At 26.9% G+C, this 9130-nt stretch overlaps 1 protein-coding gene across 2 annotated transcripts; it reads right to left on the bottom strand.

Moving 5' to 3' along the window:
- Positions 1 to 2980: 2980 nt before the first annotated feature.
- LOC107032434 (homeobox-leucine zipper protein HOX11-like) lies at positions 2981 to 6203 on the bottom strand. Of its 2 annotated transcripts, none has more exons than XM_015234036.2 (4): positions 5789 to 6203; positions 4550 to 4908; positions 3714 to 3793; positions 2981 to 3474 (listed from the first exon to the last, which is right to left on the bottom strand). In XM_015234036.2, exons 1-4 carry the CDS (start codon positions 6096 to 6098, stop codon positions 3147 to 3149), a joined length of 1077 nt encoding a protein of 358 aa, XP_015089522.1. In that variant the 5' UTR covers positions 6099 to 6203; the 3' UTR covers positions 2981 to 3146. The 2 variants fall into 2 exon arrangements, with proteins under 2 accessions (XP_015089522.1, XP_015089523.1); XM_015234037.2 differs by having other exon boundaries at positions 4550 to 4905.
- Between the last annotated feature and the right edge of the window lie 2927 nt (positions 6204 to 9130).

The following is a 9130-nucleotide window of genomic DNA, read 5'->3' as shown; positions in this document are numbered from 1 at the left end:
ATTATTAATGATATAACAGGCCTCAAAAATTATTTCAGAGGTGGATCAGAAAATTAACATTTTTGTTTCAAGCTTAATGGGCCTAAAAAAACTAGCCCACTGGAGCCTTATGAACTTATGATATATGTGGGATCTCACCAGTAGGTCTCAATGATTTTTATGTGTAAGTCGTATATAACTACGTAGATTCATCAGTTTAACATGTCTAACATCTAGAGCCATCAATATGGGCTAGGCCTATTGGACCGATCTAGTCTAATCCGAAATTTTATAGGGATGGATTAAGATTTTTGTAGCCCATTTAGGAAAAGAGCTTTTTAGCCCGATCTGAATAAACCTGCTGATTTATGGGGCTTGAGAAATATCGGTAGAGCAGGTCCGTGGGTCAATAAAAATTAATAAAAAATATAATATAATATTAAAATTAAAAATTAAAAATATTCCAAACTCAAACAATTAGGTTAATATTTCTATTTAAATATTTATACTTTTACTTGAAAAAAAACTTAATAAATATTATAAAGATAATTTTATTTGTGGATATGATTAACAAGTAGTAACATTAACATCATGTAATATTGTTTTGTCGATATTTATGATAATATTTTTAAGTTTTTATTTATAATTTAATTTAATAATTATAAAAAATATAATTTTTTTTAAAAAGTGGATTGGCCCGGCAAGCCCGTAGCCCACGTACTTGTGGGTTGGGCCGACTATATTCTAGCTCACACCAAAAATAATAAGCCTGACCTGACCCGTAAAATGTCAAAGCCTGTATGAATTAACCCGGATGGGGTGGACTAGCCCATATTAACAGCTCTACTAACATCCACAAAATCAATGTGGTCACACATTCACAATTAGATAATTAAACTTTAGAATACTGGGATTGAACATAAGTAATTAAACTACACTAGTAACATTTTTTTAACCACCAGAATGTGATGCGCATTAGATGGGGTCGCTCCTCTTTTAATCAGACATTTCGAGTTTTAAGTCCTGAATATGGATTATTTTTTTTTGTTGGAAGCGGCTCCATACGAATGAAATATAAAATCCTACATAACGTGAATCCAAACCTTAGTTTGATTCCAATATGAATATCACACAGACTTAACTCAAAACATATTATTCTTTTTACACCATCGGTATATATGAAACTTAAATACTACTACTATGTATCATTTTCTTCTTTTTGTCTTTGGTGGAGGGTAATTAATAAGTGTCTACAATTTCATGATTTCAAAAAAATAGCATAAGGTTGATGTCACATTTATGCTAGAAAGCAATATCTTGTGAAGTAATAATAAATACTACTGTAAGTTTGTTGTAATACGTACTGTACTCTTAATTTATCATCAATGGCTAGAGGGGAAAAAAACTCTCTATGTACCTCATAAGAGTCATTATTAATTCTCTTTACTATAGCATTTATTTATTTCCTTTTAATGACTATAGTTTCCAACAACAACTTTATTAAAAAAGAATCTAACTTATATTCCCATAATTTTTTTTTCAATCTAATTTGTTACTTTTTGAACTATAATGTTTTAATTAAAGTACTCATGTTTGTTAGTTGTTTAGCATTTTGTAAGTGTTGAGAGGGTTAATGGAGTCTGAATTTTCACTATGGAGGTTAAAAGTAAGAAATAGTAAACACATGAAGAAATTTAAGAAGGCTTACTATCTATTATTAGAGCTGTCAACATGGGCTAGCCCACCCAATCCGGGTTAAACCATACAGGCTTAGACATTTTTCGGGTCAGGTCGAGCTAGTCCATTTTTTGTGTCGGCCAGAAAACGACCGGCCCAACCCACAAGTACATGGGCTATAGGCTTGCCGGGTCAGTCCTCTTTTTTAAAAAATTATATTATTTTTAGAATTATTAAATTATAATTTAAAAATATCATTATAAATATCGACAAAACAATATTACATGATGTTAATGGTACTACTTGTTAATCAAATCCACAAATAAAATTATCTTTATAATTTTTGTTAAGTTTTTTTTTCAAGTAAAAGTATAAATATATAAATAGAAATATTAACCTAATTGTTTTGAGTTTGGACTCTCTTTAATTTTAAATTTTAATATAATATTATATTTTCTAATTAATTTTTATTGGTTCACGGGTCGGCTCTACCGATATTTCTCAAGCCCCACAAATCAGCAGGCTTATTAAATCCCTTTTCTCAAATGGACTCCAATAATCGTAGCCCACCCAATTAAATCTCGGGTTAGGCCAGGCCAGCCCAACAGGCCTAAAGACTCTACCTATCATATATACATAAAAGTAATTTTAAACATACTTAAATAGTGTAATTTTTTTATCAAAGATAGTTTGAATCAGCTCTATCTGACTCCGCCCCTGATTGGAATACGTCAAACTCCTCTTTGGTCCAGATCTATTTTTGGGTTGAGTTTGGAAAACATATGAGATATTGTCTTCATGAGTCCAGACACTCTCACAAGACGCACAATAAGAATAAAACCAATGAAGAGACTTAACAATTTCAATTTGGTACTATAGATGAAAGATTAAAATTTTATAGCAGTTGTTATGCCTTATGTCTTCAGTCCCATCCTATATAGTTAATGTATATAACTTAAATTCTCGTTAAAGTTTAAGTTCTACAGATTGACGATACATAATTTTTTTACACTATTTCTTTAAATTTATCTACAATAACATATAACTTTTCATACCAGACGATTCAAACCTATTGAGGTTCAAATCAAGATATAAAGTAGATATTCTTATCATCATATATCTCATACACAACATTAATTGAATAAACATCTTTTTTGTATAATGTGTCTTTTAAGTAATCACATTTTTAGCAAATTAAAAGTAAAGAATATGTCTCACACATCCAAACATTAGCATTTTTACTTAATTTTAGATTATTCATCATATAAAATTAAGGAAAAATAACTTATTTCTTTCTTCTAATTAGTAAAAAAAAACATCAAAATTCCAAGCAATAAATATATTTTTTTCCCTCTTAATTAATTAAAATTCCTCCCAAACTTCTTTGCCTAGCTAGCTAGTTCTAAACTCATCATCACAAAGTATAGTTTATAACAAGAAAAAAAATAACAATAAGCAAAATGAAACACCTAAGTCAAAACCCTAATAATTTAATTTGTACACTCTAATTTTGTCATCACACTTATCAACTTATGATTATGAAGTGCCACCGCGTTCGAGGCGGCCACGGTGGTGGTTGTAGTCGTGGCAGGTGTCGTAGTAGTGGTGGTTGTGGTGACAGAGGTTGTAGTAGCAACGCGTTCACACGAAGGACACATAGTGAGAGTTGTGGCAGGAAGTTGCATGTAAAAAGGTTGTGAAGATTTTAAAGCTCTTAATTCTTGAAGCTCTTTATGTAGCCTTTTATTCTCTTCTGTCAATGTCTCACAACATTTCTTTAAATATTCACAATCTACTTCTGTTTGCTTCAATTTTGTCCTGAAAATTTGAAAAAAAATAAAAAATTAATACTTACGATGTACTTATAATCGTAAAAGTTTTTTTACACTGTCAATATATATAATAAGTCACATTATGTTACTCTTGTTTTGACTAGTCACGTGGTCGAGTTACAATTATTGATGATTTGATTATCTTAGACCATAACGATTCAATATTATGAGTATGATTTATATACTATATATAAATTATAATTACTTAGTTAATTAATTAATTACCTTGCTCTTCTATTTTGGAACCAAACTTCCACTTGTCTTGGACGAAGATTTAATTGCTTTGCTAGAGCAAGCTTCTGTTTCTGCAATTATAATTTTTCATATTTCAGAACACAACATTAATGTACCACAAAAATTAATATAACAAATAACATAATGTTCTACACTCTTTTTAAAAAATATAAATATCATAAAATCTGCTAGTCGAGTTTCTTATACAAGGTCAGAGCAAGTGAAGAAGATAGGATTTTCATTAAGGAAGTTTATAATATGAAGAAGTAAGCACGGAGGTCAAAGATGATTCAACATCTCTTACAAATATATATAAAATATAATTTTAATCATGTATAATTAACTTAATTTTTCATCATAAAAAATCCGATAAACCCCTCGACCGTACCTAGCTCTGCCCCGACTCAAAGCTAGTATACTATATGAACTCTATATAGTACCTTCAAGTTAGTATACTATAGTAATTGAATTCACAATTAAATATTAATAGATATTTATTGTAAATGTATTTTTCCTAATTACATAAGGTCTAGAAGGAAAACCTTGGCATAGCGGATTAATTCGTAATCATGTGATTAAGAGATCATAGATTTAAACTATGAAAACTATTTATTGTATGAATATATATATATTTATAATCCGATCCTTTCACAAATCCTGTGCATAATAAAAACTTAATATATCAGACTACATATATAGTATTTATTCTACACAATAAAAATTATTGAATTTACGTGACCATGTAAATTAGTCCACCTCTAAGGTAACATGAATATTATAAAAGTCAAGACATGAAATCAAAATAATGATTATGAAGTTTGACTTACAGGATTGAGTGTGTTGTGTTCTTTGAAACTTTCTTCAAGAAAAGCAGATTGTTCTTTTGTTAGTCTAAGTTTTTTTCTTGCTGATGCATCTAATTCTTCATCACTTATTCTTGAACAAGAATAATTATTACCATTACCCCATCGATTATTATCGCGATCGCGTTCACATTGATCTCTTTTCATATTTATTAATTTTCCATTTCTATAAATCGGAAAATTCATTTGAAAATTTGATATTTCACTATTCGGAGACGATAGCGCCGCCCCTTCCTCTGCCTCCTCCGCCACCACTAACTGCATCCGGTTCGTCATGTCCAACGCCGGTCCATTTGTTAAACCGGCCGGTTCATGAGTAGCTACTGTTGAATAGTTAATATTATTAAAAAATAAAGATATCTATTTCAAAGAATAAATCAAATTATATTTACATCCTTATCAAAGCATGCTCAATAAATAATAATACACATAATTCAAATGATTGTTTATTATGTCAAATAATCTATTTTCAACAAAATGTTCTATACACCTCTTTCAGAAATAATTAACCTTTCTACGTCACACAAAATAAGAATAAAATTTGTATACACCTTACTTTCTTTCGATAAGAGATATTACTGAATATGTTGTTATCATCATTATGTTTTACATATAACACGCTCTCTCAATCTTTCTTTTTTCTCAAATACTTTCTTTTTATGACAATTTTTTTTAAGGAAAACAAGTACCAAGTTCAAAAAGCATTTTTAAAGTCATTCGTAATGTCAACTTGAGATCTTAATTCAACCAAAAAAATTAAAAATGTAAAATAAATTATGTTTGAGATTATCCAAAAAGGGATCTATCACACTAGCACGATTTTAAAAAAAAACTCTATATAAAATAAGAATTTTAAGTTCAAAATATTGACAATATTAATAAGATATTATGTCATCTAAAAACTAATGGTAGATGATTATCGTAAGGGGCATATGTATTATAGCTAAGTTAAATTACTAATAATGTAAAAAGTTTATTATACTATTAGTATATGAGCAATAAGATTTATCTCAACAAACCAAAGAAAGTTTGTAAGATTGATGTTTTAATTTGAATAATCTCTAAATACAAAAATAAATAACCCCTATAAGTAAGGGACAAAGAAAAATCATTATAGAAAACTTAAATCGCTAGAGAGAGTACACGTCTATTTACTTAATTATGTCTACGACAGTTCAAAACATACGAAGAAAAAATACTCACAATTTTGAGAGAGCCAAGGGAAGGAAAGTTTTGAACAAGTGTTGTTAGAAACTCCATGAGAAAAAGGGATGAGATCAAGTTGAAGTGATGGATCTATTGATGATGACCTAATTTCTTGATGATTTTTTGATCTTTTTTTTCTTCCAACTTCATCTTCAACTTCATTACATGACTTCCCTAAAACCATGCAAAACCCTACATCTTTGTTAACCTTATTCTCATGTAAAGAAGAAGAAGATGATGATGATTTTTCAAGAAACAATATTGGTTTTGGTGTATTATCCCCTCCTAAGCTCAAAGCTAACTCCATATTGATAACTTTTTGAGGAAAAACAAAAAAGAATAGAAGCTTTTGAAAATGGGAAATAGTTGTGTTGAAGAAGAGAGAACTTAAGGGTCAATTTAAAAGAAGGCATTGTCCAAACCCTCTTTAATACTATTTCTACTAGATGTACTTTTCTTTTTAGATATCTGGTATCTGATATCTGTATTAAAATTTATTTTAAATTTAGATTCGTACATTACAAAACTTATTTTTAAGAATGATATTTTTAATAATTTTTTTATACTCAAATATAAAATATCTGATTAAATATCAAGTATTATGTAGTTGCTTAAAGTAGAAAGATTGAAGGAAGAAAAGTTCAAAATTAATTATTTTTTCGTTTACTTCTATGCGTCAACACATATGGAACATTATTTTATTATGTACATGCATAATTTTAAAAAGAAAATAACCATTTTGAAATTTATAATTTAGAATAAGTCTTTAATGTTTGTACGACAATAGATTATTTGATAAAAGATTAAATAAAAAAATTAAAGCTAAATTTTTTATAATTATAAAAATATATAATATGTCACATAATGAAGAATGTTTATTTTATTTTCTTAAATAGATAAATTGACCGACAAATACTAGTAGTTAAATTAAGAGTGCACGTGAAACGACATAAATATACAACGGTTTGTACTTATGACACTTTTATAGTTTAAATTTAAAATTTAAATTTTATGTGTATCGAATGACTATATATAATAATAGTTAAATTTATAATTAGTTAGTCGTTTAATATATATATAATATTTGAGTGAGTTATATTTTTATGAATTAATTTTATTATATTTATTATTAACTGTGATTCATGATTGTGCGCGATTTGGTTAAATAGTTTAAATTTGAAATTTAAATTTTATGTGTATCTAATGATTATATATAATAATAGTTAAATTTATAATTAGTTAGTTGTTCAATATATATATAATATTTGAGCGAGTTATATTTTTATGAATTAATTTTATCATATTTATTATTAACTGTGATACATGATTGTGCGCGATTTGGTTAAGTAGTTTAAATTTGAAATTTAAATTTTATATGTATCTAATGATTATATATAATAATAGTTAAATTTACAATTAGTTAGTCGTTCAATATATATATATAATATTTGAGCTAGTTATATTTTTATAAATTAATTTTATCATATTTATTATTAACTGTGATTCATAATTGCACGCGATTTGGTTAAGTGAATGGTTAATATTAGTAGTTAACTTAACAATGAATTTATTTTAATTTACTTGTGCGTGATAGGAATTAATTATAAGTCATTTACACGTTTTATTTCAATTTCATTATCAAATTATATATAGACTTTTTTGTATGCATATTTATTATGTAAAATCTATGGACCATGCATATATTGCGTACAAAAATAAGAATACAATTATGAAAAAATGTGATTTTGATGAGGCCCAGGCTAGTGTTTGACTTTAATATTAATTACTATTCCTAAAATAACCTCCTTCTATCGTAAAAAATATTTATCACGTTTCATTTCTCGGAATTTAAACTAATTGTGAGTTGACAAATTAAACATCGTTTGTGGGATAAAAGTCATGTAAAGATGGATTCTTTATATGAACTAGAACAATTTTACTCATGAACTATAAAAAACGTACGACTCTCTATTCTCATAATTCTATTCCTAATATTTAGTATCTCGAGAGATAGCACTTACCTCTTTACCACACCGTTTTAAACTATAATTACAATTATTATCTTTTAACTTGAATTCAATTTGCAATGGGAAATGATTAGATTGACACCACAACTATAAATTAAATGTGTAATTGTAATAAGAAATATTATTATAAATAATTATAATTTATAAATTATGAGACGCACTCCCTATGTATGAGGACTTTAATTATAGTTAGATGCATTAATGGAATCGTATATTTGCTGCTTAATTATACGGCTACCAAAATCATAGAATTATTATTTTTATATATAAAAAAAAGTGATATAGCATGACTTAATTAAAAGCAAAAAATAATTAATTTAATAAGCGTTGTTAATATCGATTATTGCATATTTAATAAGAGTTGTAAATATTAATCACGTTTAAAAATATAGTAGGTGCCAAAAAAAATAGGTAGCCATAATGAAAGATGATTAAATGATCAAATCATTAAAGGTCAAAACCATCATTGTTTACAAATTTTAAACGTATTGTTCACCGTTAATTAATAATTAATATTTAATAATTTCTGTGATTTTGATTTGTATTTAATTATGATTGATTGTGTAAATTAAGATGGTGACTTAAAACATTTTATTCCGATGATTTAAATCATGAAGAAGAAAAAGATACGTAATTTATTTTTTAAAAAATTGTATGACAATTTTTTTTCTAAAAAAAATTTAAGTGATAAACATTTTGATACGAGGGAAATAATATATTTAATTCTTTATCAAGGATTCAACGCTAGAAATAAAAGCGTGAAATTCAGGGAGATTGTTTATAATTTACTTACCGTCTTATTTTAGTCGCCGTTTTAATTCTAATTTTTTTATAGGAGTAATAATTATTAATTTTGAATTTTAAAATTAAAGTAGACTATTATTTGTCATTAAAGTCTTAATATTAAAAATAATACAGGGTATTTAAGAGAAAACAATCAATCTACTTTTATTAAATAAAGATAACCTACTAAACTACATTTTACATTTATCATTATTATTTTTAATTAGCAAAAACAACTGATAAAATGAGAAGAGGAAATAACATTTAAAAAAGTGATTAAAAATAATTTGCCCCCTAATTTGACACCTCTCCCCGACCATATATTTTATCTGACCACATTTTGCTATTTCCAAAAAATAAAATTTGATAAAATAAAATAAATTTAAAAAATGAGGGATTAAATAAAATTTCTAGAAATGTTAAATATCCTATTATTACTTCCAATTATCACAACTTAAATGATTAAAAGCCTTGTTGATGTTTAGCTTTAAGAAAACTACAATTGATGTCTCTTGGAATCCAATGATGA

Source organism: Solanum pennellii, chromosome 10, assembly GCF_001406875.1.
Source record: "Solanum pennellii chromosome 10, SPENNV200".
Taxonomy (NCBI): Eukaryota; Viridiplantae; Streptophyta; class Magnoliopsida; order Solanales; family Solanaceae; genus Solanum; species Solanum pennellii.
The sequence above is the reverse complement of the archived record's forward strand: the minus strand, read 5'-3'. Positions and strand labels throughout refer to the sequence as shown.